We start from the raw sequence: 17,951 nt of genomic DNA, 5'->3' as shown, positions 1-17,951 counted from the left end.
AAACATTTGCTGCAGCTGCTCCTTGAACTAGCTTCCAGTGGATATCTGCCTCTACCCATCCTTTACTATTTTAAAAGTTAAAAAGTAAAACAACAAGCTGTAATTCCAGGATACACCCCTGATAAAGTATTTGCTTCAGACCGTATTGAGAAAAAATGTTATTTCATGCTTTACCTCCCAATTCCAAAGCACACACAAGTAGTAATGTAATACAAGTACACTCTGACTGATGGTCACACCTGAGACCTAGACCAGTAGAAATTTATTTACTGGAGACTTTTTGTTCAGATGAACTAGTTTAAAGTTTAATTTCTAGGCTAATTTATTGTGGCTAGCAGCTTGTATAAGGACTTAGTTAAGAAACAGTAAATATTCATAGATTTGATATAAATGTAGAGTAGTTATTTTATGTATTTACATTAATGTTTTAGAGCCTGATTCTCCTCTCACATACAGTGATGTACATCAAGAGTAACTCAACTGAAGTCAATGGAGTTACACTGGAATAAATGTATAAAGAGCTTCAGGCCCTTACAACATCTTTCTCTGGGGTAAGCAGATGCTTATTTACAAATTTCAACAATGTAAATTACACAAAGCTTCCCATAGCAAGTAATATTAATCAAAGCCACTATGGCATGTGCTAGAAATATTAGCAACCACATTGTCAGGGTACACAAAATATATCCACTAGCAGCTATTCAAATCAATTCATTTTATGATTGTGCCCTAAAATTTGCTAAATGCAAGCTCTGGTATACCACCAAGAGAAGAAAGAGTCAAAGGGCATGCCTTCCACTGACTTCCCTGCTACCTGTTTTCAAAGTCAGTCCACAGGAACTGACCATGGGCAGCTGGTGAACTGGCCATTTGGGAAGGCTAGCCCTCGGCCCCTCCCCTTCTGCCCAAGGCCCCTCCACTTCCCCTCTCGCTCCCCCTTCTGTTCTGCCCCTCCTCTCCCGAAGGAGCCCATAGCATCCCTACTGTGGCTCCCAGTCCCAGCGCTGTGCGGCACAGCCGCAGCACACCAGTGTGCCGGGCAGCCAGGCGGCGTGGCCACAGTGCCAGGCAAGCAGAACGGCCTGAGCACCAGCAGCCCCATTCCCCACAGCAGGCTGGCCGGCTCCAGCCCCAGCCCCATCCAGCCTGGGCCAGGGCAGAACACGGAGAATAGCAGGAGGAGCCTGAGGGTGGAGCATGGGTGGGGCCACGCCTGGCTGTTTGGGGAGGTACAGCCTCCCCCAACCTATGATACCTGCTGCCCATGGAACTGACAGCAAGAACATTCCAGCCCCCATTAGTCATGACAAGGCAGAGAATGAAGACCAGCTCTTAAAGGCTTTCAAAATTATCACCAATACTTTAAATTTAACACAAGTTAGCTGCTTTTAGTGGCCCATGCTCCACAGGAAACAGGCAACTGTGTTCTATAGTCATGGATGCACTTGGATTGTTTTCAAGAGAATGATTGAGTAAACGTATTAGTGAAGTTTAGCCTGGGGGTGACAAAGACATAGATAACCCTAACAAGGTCTGCATTAGAAAGGACTCATAGATGATATAAGGGACTACAGACTGTAGTAAAATTGAAATATATATTTTCAGTAGTTGGTGCATTACCTCTTCCTACTCCACTAATTTTTTTCCCCTCACTAATAAGCCGCATTTCTTCCTTAACCAAGTTGAGCTGCAGCCAGTTCACTTTCATCCACATCCCTATCTTGGTCAGAGACTGGAAAAGTTATTAGATTCTGCCATCTGGGTTTGATTAAAAGGATATATAAAACTGAGAATCAACAGCATACTGATGACACTTAGCCAAAATCTCCCACAATCTCCCCTACTGTTATTTACAGTATATAATGCTATTGGAGTGCATTGTGCTTTACAGGCAAGAAAGACGACAAAGATCTAGAAGATGGAAGGAATAGTGCCCTTCCATACGCATTGGAAAGGAGATCGATTTCACAAGCTCTCACATGAGAGCCCTGAAAGAAGATGACCAATTGCCAAGCACCACCCCTTGATATCTCAAAGGGAAAAATTAACACACTGAAGAGCCACTCCATCCACCCCATCAGATCCCAGAGATGAGTCAATTACATCTCGCGGTCAATGGCACTGAAAGTTGTTGATACATCTAATGAATTCAGCATGGACACCTTACTTTAGTACATCACTCACGTTAATAACCAAAGATAGCAAAAGTCTAATGTCCATTTACTTAACCATGTTTGGCACCTTGTCTGCCAGCATAGCTTGTAAAATGTACAGGTCACCATTAAAAAAAACAATTCACATTTGCCAACTGTTACCACAGTTATTTCCTAGTCTAAGCCCTGGTCTACACTATGAGTTTAGGTTGACTTTAGCAGGGTTAAATCGAATTAAGCCTGGAGACGTCCACACGACGAAGCCCTTTCTTTCAACATAAAGGGCCCTTTAAACCGGTTTCTTTACTCCACCTCCGACGAGGGGATTAGCACTAAAATCAGCCTTTGCGGGTTGGAATTGGGGTAGTGTGGACGGAATTTGACGTTATTGGCCTCCGGGAGCTATCCCCCAGTGCTTCATTGTGACCGCTCTGGACAGCATTCTCAACTCAGATGCACTGACCAGGTAGACAGGAAAAGGCCCACGAACGTTTGAATTTCATTTCCTGTTTGCCCAGTGAGGAGAGCACAGGTGACCACGCAGAGCTCATCAGCACAGGTAACCATGATGGAGTCCCAGGATCGCAAAAGAGCTCCAGCATGGACCAAAAGGGAGGTACGGGATCTGCTCGCCATATGGGGAGATGAATCAGTGCTAGCTGAACTCCATAGCAGTAAATGAAATGGTAAAATATTAGAAAAGGTCTCAAAGGCCATGAAGGACAGAGGCCATAACAGGGACACACAGCAGTGCCCCGTGAAAATTAAGGAGCTAAGGCAAGCCTACCACAAAGCCAGAGAGGCAAACGGAAGGTCTGGGGCAGAGCCGCAAACATGCCGCTTCTACGCAGAGCTGCATGCAATCCTAGGGGGTGCAGCCACTACCCTAACCGTGTGCTATAACTCCGTCAATGGAGAAACACGCAGCAGGGAAGCGGGTTTGGGGTATGAGGAAGATGAGGATGAAGATAATGTAGATAGCTCACAGCAGCAAGGAAGCGGAGAAACTGGTTTCCCCAACAGCTAGGATATGTTTATCACCCTGGACCTGGAACCAGTAACCCCCGAACTCACCCAAGGCATGCTCCCAGACCCTGAGGGCACACAGGGGACCTCTGGTGAGTGTACCTTTGTAAATATTACACATGGTTTAAAAGCAAGCGTGTTTAATGATTAATGATTAATTTGCCCTAGCAATCGCGGCCAGTACAGCTACTGGAAAAGTCTGTTGACGTGTATGGGGATGGAGCGGAAATCCTCCAGGGACATCTCCAGAAAGCTCTCCTTCATGTACTCCCAAAGCCTTTGCAAAAGGTTTCTGGGGAGGGCTGCCTTATCCTGTCTGCCATGGTAGGACACTTTACCACACCAGGCCAGTAGCATGTAGTCTGGAATCATTGCATAACAAAGCATGGCATCGTATGGTCCCGGTGTTTGCTGGCATGCAGACAATATCCATTTCTTATCTCTCTTTGTTATCCTCAGGAGAGTGATATCATTCACTGTCACCTGGTTGAAATGAGGTGATTTTATTAAGGGGACATTCAGAGGTGCCCGTTCCTGCTCGGCTGAACAGAAATGTTCCCCGCTGTTAGCCACGCGGTAGGGGGGAGGGGTGAAGTGATCATCCCAGAGAATTGGGTGTGTATGTGAGGGAGGTAGTTGGGTTTGTGCTGCATGTTAACCCGGAAACCGCAGCCCCTCCTTTTACATTGCAAACCCATTTTAAGTGGCCAACCCAAGGGGTGCTTGGTATGGGAAATGAGGGCGCTACTGTTTGAAACCATTCCCACATATTAAGAAGGTTTAAAAAGCCAAAAGATTGTCGCTTACCATGGCTGCCTGCAAGCCGAAATCTGTTGCCTGGCACTGCGTGAGTGATCTCTCACACCAAACCGGCAAGTCCTCAATATAAGAGGAAAAATGTGACCTTGTAACAAAAGCACATGTGCTGTGTAATGTGAACAGCAAAATGTAACATGAAAGAGTGTACCCACTGTTCTCTAAAATGTGTCTTTTTTAACCACCTCTCCCTTCTCCTCCACCAGCTGCAAATGTTTCTCCTTCACAGAGGCTAGCGAAGATTAGAAGGAGAAAACGGCAGACTCGGGATGATATGTTCTTGGAGCTCCAGATGTCCTCCCACGCTGACAGAGCACAGCAGAATCCGTGGAGGCAGTCAATGTCAGACTACAGAAAAGCACAATATGAACAAGAGGAGAGGTGGCGGGCTGAATCGCGGGATGAACAGAGCAAGTGGCGGGCTGAAAATGATAGGTGGCGTCAGCTTGCAGACAAAAGGCAAGAGTCGATGCTCCGGCTGCTGGAGCATCAAACTGATATGCTCCAGCGTATGGTTGAGCTGCAGGAAAGGCAGCAGGAGCAGAGACCGCCGCTACAGCCCCTGTGTAACCAACAGCCCTCCTCCCCAAGTTCCATAGCCTCCTCACCAAGACGCCCAAGAACACGGTGGGGGGGCCTCCGGCCACTCAGTCACTCCACCCCAGATGATTGCCCGAGCATCTGAAGGCTGGCCTTCAATAAGAGTTAAAGTTTTAAACTGCAGTGTGTCCTTTTCCTTCCCTCCTCCCCCACCCATCCCGGGCTAGTTGTGTGATGAATTAATAAAGAATGCATGAATGTGAAGTAACAATAACTTTATTGCCTCTGCAAGTGGTGCTCGAAGGGGGAGGAGAGGGTGGGGTGGTTTGTTTACAGGGAAGTAGAGTGAACCAGGTGGGGGGGCGGAGGGTTCATCAAGGAGAAACAAACAGAAGTTTCACACCGTAGCCTGGCCAGTCACAAAACTCGTTTTCAAAGCTTCTCTGATGCGCACCATGCCCTGCTGTGCTCTTCTAACCACCCTGGTGTCTGGCTGCGCGTAATCAGTGGCCAGGCGATTTGCCTCAACCTCCCACCCCGCCATAAATGTCTCCCCCTTACTCTCACAGATATTGTGGAGCGCACAGCAAGCAGCAATAACAATGGGGATATTCTTTTCGCTGAGGTCTGAGCGAGTCAGTAAGCTGCGCCAGTGCGCTTTTAAACGTCCAAATGCAAATTCCACCACCATTCGGCACTTGCTCAGCCTGTAGTTGAACAGGTCCTTACTACTGTCCAGGCTGCCTGTGTACGGCTTCATGAGCCATGGCATTAAGGGGTAGGCTGGGTCCCCAAGGATCACGATAGGCATTTCAACATCCCCAACAGTTATTTTCTGGTCCGGTAAGAAAGTCCCTTCCTCCAGCTTTCGAAACAGACCAGAGTGCCTGAAGACGCGAGCATCATGTACCTTTCCCGGCCATCCCACGTTGATGTTGGTGAAACGTCCCTTGTGATCCACCAGGGCTTGCAGCAGCATTGAAAAGTACCCCTTGCAGTTTATGTACTCAGTGGCTTGGTGCTCCAGTGACAAGATAGGGATATGGGTTCTGTCTATCGCCCCACCAGTTTGGGAATCCCATTGCAGCAAAGCCATCCACTATGGCCTACACATTTCCCAGAGTCACTATCCTTGATATCACCAGGTCTTTGATTGCCCTGGCAACTTGGATCACAGCAGCCCCCACAGTAGATTTGCCCACTCCAAATTGATTCCCGACTGACCGGTAGCTGTATGGCATTGCAAGCTTCCACAGGACTATTGCCACTCGCTTCTCAACTGTGAGGGCTGCTCTCATCCTGGTATTCTGGCGCTTCAGGGCAGGGGAAAGCAAGTCACAAAGTTTCATGAACGTGCCCTTACCCATGCGAAAGTTTTCCAGCCACTGGGAATCGTCCCACACCTGCAACACGATGCGGTTCCACCAGTCTGTGCTTGTTTCCCGGGCCCATGGCATGAACCTGCCCCAGTAACACCATGATTTGCACATTGCTGGGGCCTGTATTTTGTGCGAGGTCTATATCCATGTCAATTTCCTCATCACTCTCGTCGCCGTGCTGCAATCACCTCATTGGCTGGTCCTGGTTTTGCTTTGGCATGTCCTGGCTCTGCATATACTCTAGGACAATGCGCGTGGTGTTCATAGTGCTCATAATTGCCGCGGTGATCTGAGCGGGCTCCATGACCCCAGTGCTATGGCGTCTGGTCTGAAAAAAGGCGCAAAACTATTGTCTGACGGAGGGAGGGGTGAGTGACGGCATGGCGTACAGGTACAGGGAATTAAAATCAACAACGTTGGCTGTACATCAGGGAGAAACACAAACAACTGTCACACAGAATGCCCCCCCCCAAAGATTGAACTCAAAACCCTGGGTTTAGCAGGCCATTGATTTCACGGCGGGAGGGGGAAGCAAATGAATACAGAACAAATCTATTTTTTACATCTTAAGCTGGCAGCCGACGGTGCAGCATGACTGATAGCCCTCGGCATCTTCTGGATGCTTGGCAGAAAATACTGGGCACTTGGCAGAAAATAGTGTACTACGACTGATAGCTGCCGTAATCATTGGGAAGGCAGCAGAATATGACTGGGGGACATATGGAGTTTCAGCCATCATCTGATCGAACCAATCGTAATACACCATCTACTGCCAAAAGGCAAGGGGCTGCTGCTGAATAGCAATGCAGCCCTACGTCTGCCAGCCCCACGTCTGCCAGCACCCAGATCGCCGATGAAGGCTACCAGTCATACTGCACCGTCTACTGCCAAAAGGCAATTAGCTGCTGCTGTGTAGCAATGCAGTACCACGTCTGCCGGCACCCAGATGACATATGGTGACGGTGAGCTGAGCTGAGCTGAGCAGGCTCCATGCTTGGCGTGGTATGTTGTCTGCACAGGTAACCCAGGTAAAAAGGCGCGAATCGATTGTCTGCCGTTGCTCTGATGGAGGGGGAGGGGCCTGACGACATGTACCCAGAACCCCCCGTGACACTGTTTTGCATCATTCAGGCATTGGACTCTCAACCCTGAATTCCAATGGGCGGCGGAGACTGCGGGAACTGTGGGATAGCTACCCATAGTGCAACTCTCCGGAAGTCGATGCTAGCCTCGGTACTGTGGACGCGGTCCGCCGACTTAATGCACTTAGAGCATTTTATGTGGGGACACACACAATCAGCTGTATACAACCGATTTCTATAAAACCGGCTTCTTTAAATTCGACCTAATTTCGTAGTGTAGACATACCCTAAATGTAGGGAGGAAACAGCGGTATCTTGAACACCATAATGTTCTCAGAACAGAAGAATGATGACATTTTTAAAAGGTGACTCTGCGAGCCACCAATATGAGTCAACTATGTGATGTGGTTGTGAAAAAGGGAAATATCATTCTGAGGTGTATTAACAGGAGAGTTGTATGTAACGCATGGGAGGTAATTGTCCTGATCTACTCGGCACTGGTGAGGCCTCAGCTGGAGTACTGTGGCCAGTTCTGGATACTACACTTTAGGAAAGATGTGGACAAGTTGAAGAGAGTCCAGAGGAGAGCAATAAAAACAATATGAGGAAAGGTTAAAAATCAGGGCATGTTTAGTCTTGAGAAAAGAAGACTGAGAGGGGACCCGACAACAGTCTTCAAGCGCATTAAAGACTGTTTTAAAGAAGACTGTAATCAACTATTCTCCATGCCCACTCCAGGTAGGACAAGGAGAAATGTGCTCAATCTGCATCAAGGGAGATTTAGATTACATATTAGAAACAAATTTCTAACAAAGAGTAGTTCAGCTCTGGAACAGCCTTCCAAGGAAGGATGTAGAATTCCCATCACTGGAGGTTTTAAAAAACAGGTTGGACCAACACCTGACAGGAATGGTCTAGGTCCACAGTGCAGGAAGCTGGAATTTAGGACTTCGCAAAGTGCCTTCCAGCCCTTCATTTCTATGATTCTATGGTTCTATGTGTAGTGAAAACGTTTTGCTGCCTTTTAATTGTTAATAATTAGGGTTAGTTGCAATTTTAATGATTTTCTGCAGATATCTGAATAAAAAGACAACACTTCAAAAAAAAATTGTGAAAAGTATATCCAATATTTTGCTCAGCTCTACTAACAATTATCCATTTTACATCATATTGATTGGTAAATAGATTCATAATTGTATTTGAGATTACTGTTGCACTGGGTAAATTATTGTATTGTTAAAGAAAATAACACAACATTTAAAAAATGACCTGTAACATTTTTAATCAGCTAAACCTGGGTGAATCAGGGGGGAAAGGAGCCCAGAGAGGGGTAGGGGTGGCAGGGAGAGGCTGGGACTGGAGGCTGGGGAGGGAAACTGAGGCTGTGATTTTCATGGAAGACTGGAACTGGCTTTGAAGGGAGATTGGGACTGGTAGCCAGGAGGGGCAGAGAAATCTAGGAATGGTTGCACCAGGAGACTGGGACCGGGAAACAGGTGTGGGGAGACTGAAACTGGCTAGAAACATATGTGGTCATATAATTAAAGATTATACCATAATGCATTTGCAGAAGGGTACTGAATTAAGGTTGCATAGGCAACATTAAACTTGGGCAGCAAAGCCAAGTCATTACTAGTTAAAGATCTTTGGCTGGGTTCTCATGTACACCATGATGTGCACCGCGGGGTGGGGGGACCCAAAGATGGAATTATGCCATCTTTCCATTCCCTGCAGTCCTGGTAGCCAAGAGTCCACTTGACGCTAACATTGTTCTAAATTCTGCTGGTTGGTAACAGCAGTTACACCAGCAGGGATCAGTAGAGCACATGGCACTCCAACCATGCCCTGTGCTACTTTCAAAATGCCCTGAAATTCCCCTTATGCCAGGAGATGGGAGAGGAGCCAAGAGACAGCTTCACATTGTCTGGAGATTCCTCTATGCATGGGGGATCGCCAGCTGGCTGTTTGTACCTTTCACGCACAAAAGAGACAGAGCAGGGCCAAGGAAATTCCCAATCCTATCTTTCTCTCTCATACTAATAAATTCATCACGCAAGCTGATTTTCTTTATATGAAGCCAACATGCAGTTCTCAATTCCCACTATGTTTTCATGTTTTTATAAATTCTGCTGTGATCAGCTATGAATTTTGTTATATCTTTTTTCTAATCCTTATGTTTCACATAATATACCTTCATCACTTATCTTCCTCACCCTGATTTCTCATGTACTAACACCTATAGTTAATCACATTTTGAATACTTGCATTAAAATTAAACCCTAAAGCCACTTATAGTTCCTTTCCAGATGCTGCTGTTGATTATTTCCCTATGGGTTCCACCTAACATTCCACAAATGTCCTCTGGCACATCAGACCACATCTCTTGAATTCAAAAGTTTTTAAGCTTTTCCCCCCTAAGAAACTCATAAAATAACACCTTTATTTCCATACAAAACAGCTAACATCTGTGGCCAAAAACATCCAAAGAAGAAATTTCTACCCAGCATAGTTTCATGTTGATATACCTTTTAGCGATTTTTCATATGCAATTAATCAATTTCTTTCTCACCAGAACTATTAAGAACCAGTCTCTTTCATGTGAATAGTTAATATGGACAATAACTTCAGATGCAGCATAACAATTCAAGTAGATTTCAATAATTCACGTCCTCCTCCCCATATAAAGTAAATCTCTACTTAGCAAGGGAATCACCTAAAGAGATGTATAAGCTACCACAAAATACTTTCATGAAGTACAATTTCTCTTCATATCAACTGCAGTTTCTTTGGTAGCTTGTGTATCAGCACCAGAATTTTCTCTGTGTACAGCACTGAAATCTTAATCAAATATCAATTACTATGTTTGACCCCAGTCCAAGTTTTAAAAGTCAGTAGTTGATCACTCCCAACTATATGACCTTATGATTAAAAATTAACCTTTAAAAATCACCCTTGAAATCATTTTTATTGAAATGTTTATCATGCAAAGTTCCTCAAGTTTTCAGGACAAAAGGTTGATATTACTTTTGAGGGAGAAACTGGTGTTCAGATCTGTACTCTGTACCAAACCGCCGGAAAATAAATACTCAGATGCTGCCTCAGAATCTCATATTTAATACACTGTTGATTATCTATTCACAAAGTGCTTTGCCACCCTCATATTGTAAGATAGAAAATACAATGTTCCACTATTGACTTTTTAAATGTAATGCCTTCACAGCACTTTGAGACCCCTGAATAAAACGCACTATACAAATGGGAAGCCATAATAAATACATATTTTCCCTTTTACTCTATAGCCAACATGCTAATTAAGCTTTACTGTTATTTAACAGAACATAAAACAGTCTGATTTTATCATAGAATTACTGTCTATAGAGACTATTATCTCACAAGAATGGCCAAATAAGCCCATAAATTAATCAAAGCATAGATATTTTACTGATTTTTTTCTATCCAATTAGATGTTCTGATAGAACCTTTCCATATAAATTCAGATGTGATGGACTGTCTCTATGATTCTCCAAACCAGTATTTTCTTGTTCCATTATTTCCTCCAGATTAGTAGAGTTACTTTCAGTAAACTAAACAGTACTACTTCTAATACTTAAGTATTAGTATTGAAAAATGTTCTTTCATTATAACGCAGACTTGTCAATGTCCTCATGAGCATTGTGATGAGTACATGGGCACTGTCTACTATTTCAAATACACTTTTCAAATCCTCCTGAGCAAATATACAAAATCCCACACCCTCTTTAATAGAGATCGTCTGTCTCTTAGTATTTTTTTTCAACTTACACCTGGGAGAAAAAGAATGTTAAAGAAAATAGTGGACCTTTCTTAAATGAGGAAGGGAACTAAATGACGGAGGACCCAATAAGGCTTGAAGTTCTAAATTACTACTTCTCTGAAGACCCCTGCAGTTTCCTTAAACTTAACTCCTTCCATAGTAGACAAACTGTGACAGAATGCTAGCTGTAAAACCCTGATCACTAAGGGAAATGCAAACAAAGCCAATTACAGGATTAATTGGAGACAATTAAGATGTTATGGTGAGATTGGTGACACTTGTGGACAATGAGATAATTAGCCCAATAAGGGAAAATATACAATTATCAGGACCAGGAAGTAAGGGGGGAGCTCAGAAAGTGAGCTGGGTGTAGTAAAGAAAGCTGGGTGGAAGGCTCCTTATGACCACAAAGAGGGTAAGGGTCGGATGGGAGGGAGGCCACCCTCCCCCAGGAGGCAATAAAAGGTCTCAAACAAAATAAGGAGGGAAGATATGTGACAGAGTGCTACTGTAGCACCCTGGTCATTTAGGGAATTGCATAACAGAAGATTACAGGCTTAATTGGAGGCAATTAACCTGTTATGGTGAGATTGTTGACACTTGGTGCAATGACTGGGCTAATGAGGTAATTAGCTCAATAAGGGAAGAGCTGGGTGTAGGACAGAAAGCTGGGTGGAAGGCCTGTACTACGTTCTGTGATGGTAGGAATCTAAAGATTAAGGATACACATGGGGAAAAGAAGTGGACTATGTGATATTTTGAGTAAGAGAAAATCCAAACAGGTCAGGCAGCATGGCACACCAGGTAGCTGAAGGAGCGCCCTGTGACACACAAAGACTCTAGATTACTCTCAGCTTCTACAGTTGGCTACTTCAGAGCACCACCAACTTGATAGAAAATATTTATGGTGTGAAATAGGAAAAAAAGGGGGGGGGGGGGAACAAGCACTCATTTCAGCTTTACCTTTAGATTGTATTTAAAATCCATTTTCTACCTGTTCACATGAAAACTGAAATTTAGCCACAAGGTCTAGATATAGAATGAATCCTTGAGCCTGCACATCCAGCCAGTTGCATCGCCAAAAAAGTGGAGTCACCCTCCTTCCTCCAATGGCTGCAAAACCTTTTAGCAATAAAACCTAGGGGAAAATGAGTCAGTGACCTCAATCACTTTGGGATTTCCTACCTCGTCTGCCATGCATCAAAGGCTCCATCTCTTATGAATCAAGTTCATTAGAACGAGAGAGGCAGGTCATTAATAGTGATCTTTATTATTACTATTTTGAGTCACCTACTTTGTCATTGCCATTTTAAATACAGTACCAAATGGTGATTTAGCAAAATTTCTTTCTCATAAGATAAATAAGACATAACAAAATGTTGCTTGAAGACACCTCTCTGTCTGGACAGTTGGCAATTCTTACTGTAGAGAATGTAGCTTATAAACTTTCCCAGTTGAACCCATAGCTATTCTCATTCATAGGAAGAAGAGGAGTGGACACCAGGAGAATCATGGCTTATCATCACTTCTGAAACACTCATATGGGACCAAATATGGCTGCTTTAGAATTCAGTGGCAAAACTTATATTTACTTCAATGATAATCCAATTTGGCTGTGGATGACTGTGGGCAGTTCACTTAATTTCAATGTGCCTCAGTCAACCCACATAGAAAATTGAGTGAAAAGGAAGATTTCAAGCTGCCCCGATGTTTTAGTGCAATGAATTGCCATGGGGGTGTTACTGAAATCAGTCTCTTTCTCCTTGAGCTGGAAAGAGAGAAAACGAAGATCACTTTGCCTGTGTGTACTCTTAGAGCGAGACGGAGGTGCAACAGATCACAAGACAGGATATCATCAAAAATACAGATGATGTGTCTGAGTAGAAATTTCCTGTGTGTTTTTTTTAATTCCCAAATTTACAAAGCAATATCTATAAAATGTTTTACAGTGTTTCTAGCTATATTATATAGCCCTGAAGCCAGCTAATAATCTCTATGTAATATAAATCTGTAACTGCTAAAATGTTTCAGTTATCTTTCCTCTATTTCCAACAAACTAGCATAAAAGAGCTAAACTGATGACTCCACTGAGGCAAACTTTCTTGCAATTTATTATCAGGCTTTTAATATCCCACATCCTGTTTGGCATCTTCAGCCTCCTTGTTCCTTAGTTTTTCCAAGTCTTATTCTCTCCCTCTTTACCCCTACCCCATCCACGAACATTATTATGCTCTTATTTCACAGCATGAAATCTATCACGCTTGGTCTACTGGCTTGAGCCTGAAATTATGCAGACAAAATTTCATTGGTTTCTAGGGGAGTTTTGCCTGAATAAGGAGGGATTAAAGTAAGGGAGAGTGGAGAAAAGCATAGCTCCCCCATCCTTTGCATAAAGCAAAAAGAAGCTCCTTCTCTTCTCCTTTCTTGGGTCCCAATTCTAGAAAACACCTAAGCATGTACTTAAATCCATTCCTACCCAGGAAAGTAGTATAGGTGGGATTTTCAAAAGCATTCAGCAGTGGCCTAACCTTACTACCACTGAAATCAAAAGGAGTCTTTAAAATGTAGCATTTGAGTGTCAGGATGAGTTAAAGGCATGAATGAAATTATTCCACTTATCAATTCAGAAGTCATCCAGAGACATTTAAGAAGATATGGGACCCTAATCTGAGTTTGAATTGGGCTACAATTTCATTTTTAAATGTTATGTTGTTTACTATAATGTTTATATGGTAGTCCATTGTAAAGGTTTTATTTGGTTTACCTATGTATTAACATTGTTTGATGCTTTTATAGGTACTTCTACGATTCTATATTTTTTAAAAACTGTGCAGAAATGATCATGCTTGGAAATCTGCAACAAACCAAGGCCCCAATCTGACACATCACCCGATTGACTTCATAAGGGCCTCAGAAGGGTGCAAGGGTCCACCTGTGCAGGGGGACTTGCAGGGTCGGAGCCCAAATCTGGTCGAAGTTTCTTAATGGTCAATCCTTCAGTTTTACTGTAGACAAAATTCACTTGGAAGTCAACAGAAGTTCTGCCTGCTTTGGGAATTTAGAACTGGTATATAAGATGAAAGAACTTTGACCTACGAAATTAATATCCTCTATAAAATATTGAGCTCATTAAACGATTGGAAATATGGTTGCCTTTAAAAATATGCAAGAACAAAAAGAATTTTTTGGTATTAAGACAAAGACATCTGGCTTCTTTTCTCTCTCATGGAAACATGTTTATTATGCAATTTTCAGCAGATCAAATCATCTGAATGCAAAGGATGATGTATTGTGTAGAATAACTGTCAAAAATAATTACTGTTTTTGTAGTAGCTTTGACAGCATTATTTTATAATTCTTCTTAAAATAAATAAATAAATGTACAAATCCCAAAACAATCTAAATAAATACTCACAATTACAGGCTACTTTAGATCTGAGCTGTTGTGATCTCACATGTCACCTCTCCAACACTTCAAGGAGAAGTTAGTAAAATTTTGGTTAATTTTGGTTTCCACCTATAGGAAAAACTCCTATAGGTAAAGGTGGTAAACCCTAATCCAACTCTGCATGCTGTTCCTGAGAAAAGGCAAATCATACAAACATATCTGGCAATCACAGAGCTGTTATTATTGTTATGTTATTACTGTTAGTATGTTATTATTCTTATTATGTTATTATTGACAGAAAGACTCAATAAACCTGGGCACCCCAATCTATTTGATTAGATGTTGGCCCCAAATCTGTGATAACATCTCTCAACAACAGCCCCTATAAGGAGTCTTTAGATATGGGTAGTTACTCCTGGTCTGGAGGAGAAGTAAACTGTAAGCCATTCAAATGGTCACAGAACAGTATGGAGTACACCATATGGAGTTCTGTATTTGGCCCTGACTCACCTTTGCTGTTTCTTGGGTACATCCCCCTTTCCTCCAAGGCAAAATGTATACAGCCCCTACCTGCTACGAACCAAACAAATCCTAGTCAAGCCATCACAGCACACAAAGTAGTCATAGGTTTGTATTTGCCCATCAGAAATAAGAGACAAAGTGAGTGAAGTAATATATTTTATTGGACCAAATTCTGTTGGTGACAGAGACAAGCTCTTCAGTTCTGTATGTGCTAAAACATCACTCCATACATCAGAAATAAATAAGTGGCCTACTCTTATGTAAGCACTAGCATTGTAGTACAAGATGCATTGACTTAAACTGACAGAACCTGAAAATTCATATTAAAGTTCAAACTTTGTTTTCAACAAATTCTAATTTGCCAGTCTATTGTAGTAGGTATAACAATTTAATCAAAACTTGGATCCGGAATTGACTTAAATTTTGTCAATTTCAAATTATTCAAATGTCCAGCTTTTCCTATAAATGTAAATTCTCACATACCTAATTTTGTAAAATCTGAATCAGAACCATTAATAATAATTTATATTAAGGTAGTGCTCAGGGGCCTCAATCTAGATTGGGGCCCCATGGTAGGTGATAGTACCTCACTTGAAGAGATTACAATCTAAATCAACAGAAAATGCAACAAGTGGGGGGGGGGGTAACAAACAAAGGAAGGGAACAGGAGTGGGAAGATGAGGTAACTGTAACAGGAACATGGAGTTATGTAAACTAGCTATGTGTGCAATAGATTGTTCTGAGTAAATTAATATTTATGTATAAGATACAAATAAACAAATAAAACAGATATTAATAAACTCTATGGGCCCTATAACTAGCCATTAATCCATTCACTCTCCCTCCCTCCCCAGATTTTAGTTCCTCTAACAAGACTATGTTACTCTAGTTCAGAAATGGCTGCAGGGATATTTGAAACAAGTAACTACATAGGGCAACAAGACAAATGGAAAATTATAGATGCAAACCCTTCAGGCCTCTCAAATTAGACACTATTATATGCTTTAGATATAGCTCTGGAAACTCTACACTAAGCATTTATTAAGTAGTCAGCCCAGAAAATCACATACAGTAACTCCTCACTTAAGGTCCTCCTGCTTAACGTTGTTTTGAAGTTACGTCGCTGCTTCATTAGGGAACATACTCATTTAAAGTTGTGCAATGCTCACTTATAAGGTTGTTTGGCTGACTTTACAAGGGAGCACTGCACAAGTTACTCTTCTCCGACTCCTCCCCTTCCCTTCCTCCCTCTCTCCCAGGGCTTCCCTTACCGCCAAACAGCTGTTTGGCAGCGCTTAGGACTTTCTGGGAGGGAGCGAGCGGGGAAGCTCCCCCCCTCAGGCAGGGCCACCCGGAACGCAGGGGCTTTAGGTGCTGCAGGGCCCTGGGATAAGGGGGCCCCGGGGCTCTGGCCTGCAGCTCTAAAGCCCCTTTCAGAATGTGGACCTGTGAGCACGGGCTGGAGGACTCAGGAGGAGCAGGGGCAGCCGCGCAGCCAGCGGCCGGAGAGAAGCGGCGCTTTCCCCTTCAAAGCCAGCCGGAGAGAAGCGGCACTTTGAAGGCGAAATCACCGCTTCTCTCTGGCCGCTGGCTGCGCGGCTGCCCCTGCTCCTCCTGAGTCCTTCTCCAGCCCGTGCTCGCAGGGCTGCATTCCGAAGGGGGCTTTAGAGCTGCAGGCCAGGGCCCCGGGGCTNGGATTGTCTTTTCCTCCTATATAGTGCCACCACCGCCCTGAAAGGACACTGCATATGTTTAGCAGTGATGTTAATAAAAGGACCGTTGTTTAAAATACCAAATCAATAATAAACAAATGACCAAACAATCTTCTATGTGCTTCCCTGGCAGGCAGTCTGGGACTACTAATAGGCACATTTATAGGGGCCTTCAATGTCTCACCTATTGAATTTAATTTTCCTCTTTTGATTACTTAAAACTTTGCTATGAGGGTTGAAATGCTGCAGGCTGAGTGAGGTAGATAAGATAGGTGGGACCACTAGAGAGGGGATAGGAAGGGCAGCAGGAGAGTAATCAGAAGGGGTGTGTGTGTGGGAGCAGGTGTAATAGCAGCTGGCTGGGGTGGGGACAGCAGGGGAGTACCCAGAGGACAGGGAGGGAAGAACACACAGGAGAGGCAGCAGGCAGGGGAGCAGGGATGGGAGGAGACAGCAGGCTGAGGAGTGGGGGTGGAAGGAGGCAGCGGGGGGCGGGTGGTCAGGAGTCACACAGGTGAGTGGGTGTTAGGTAAGCAAGGCAAAGGAGTGGGCATGGAAGAAGGCAGCAGGCAGATGGGTGGGTGTTGGAGGGGGCTGCAGGGTAGGGAGTGGGGGCGAGAGGCGGCAACTGTCAGGTGGGAGGGGGCGGCAGGCAGGTACGGGATGGGGGCTGTTGCTGGAGAACGCGCCCTGGTAGCCCATGGATGCTGCAGCTCCTCCTGCCCCGGCTCCTTCCCTCCCTGCCCGCCTCAGGCCCGGCTGGTGGCGGTACCTGCCCGGGATGCAGAGCAGGCGGCGGCGCGGCCGGCTCCCCGATCCAGAGCTGCTCCTTGAGGAGGTGCTGATAGCTGAGGCAGTGCTTCAGCGCGGACGGCACCGTGCCCATGGCCCGGCCCCGGGGCGCTCGTTCTGCGCCTGCCGCCCAGCCGCAAGGTCACCGCATCCCCCCACGCCGCCGCCGCCCGGAGCCCTGCCGGGCCCGGCGCCCGCCGCAGCCAGTGGCTGGAGCCCGGGCCTGGGGAGCGCGTGTGATTGGCGGAGAGCGGGGGAATCCTGCATCCCCGCCTCGCCCGCTCCCGACGCTGCTGCGGCAACAGCCTCCTGCGCTTGGCCGCAGCGCCACCAGGGAGCAGGCTCCGGCCAGCCGCGCCGCTCCCTGCAGCACGGCGCAGGGGGGAGCTGCTGCAGTCCCGGCGGCTCTAGCAATCGCCCCTGCTGCTCGCGCTGCCCAGGAGCATAGGACAGCTGGAATCCGCCCGCCTACACCGTCCCACGCCTCAAGTCCCTCATTGTGCAGCCTGCGGGCAGGGAGACCCAGCGTTTCCATCCAGGCGCACGGGAACTGCCACCGCCCCCGGTCTTCACAGCCTTGCGGCCTTAGTCCACACATTGTATAGGAGCCAGCTGCGGCCTTCAGATAGTTTTGGGGGTGCTCAGTGCTAGGACTTTTGGTACAGACCCATCGCTCTTCCATATCAGGCATGGAAACAAGGGATGGGAACAGGCCTGTGAGATATTAGGCCAGGCCTCTAGAGCTGTA

The 17,951-nt window shown here is 45.1% G+C and overlaps 1 protein-coding gene across 5 annotated transcripts in view; it reads right to left on the bottom strand.

Moving 5' to 3' along the window:
* Window positions 1–17,389, bottom strand: part of HMGCLL1 (3-hydroxymethyl-3-methylglutaryl-CoA lyase like 1) — a 99,725-nt gene extending 82,336 nt beyond the window's left edge. For 2 of the 5 annotated variants that reach the window (XR_004645224.1, XR_004645225.1), the window contains exon 1: window positions 17,184–17,389. Coding sequence is in view for 2 of the 5 variants with exons in the window: in XM_034766303.1 (XP_034622194.1) it covers window positions 17,184–17,297 (114 nt within the window). In the remaining 3 variants the exon portion in view is untranslated. The remainder of the gene's footprint in view (window positions 1–17,183) is intronic. The other 3 variants (XM_034766303.1, XM_034766304.1, XM_034766302.1) reach the window with 3 other exon arrangements.
* Between the last annotated feature and the right edge of the window lie 562 nt (window positions 17,390–17,951).

The sequence above is a fragment of the Trachemys scripta genome, chromosome 3, assembly GCF_013100865.1.
Source record: "Trachemys scripta elegans isolate TJP31775 chromosome 3, CAS_Tse_1.0, whole genome shotgun sequence".
NCBI classification, from domain to species: Eukaryota; Metazoa; Chordata; order Testudines; family Emydidae; genus Trachemys; species Trachemys scripta.
This window is presented reverse-complemented; position numbering and strand designations above follow the sequence as displayed.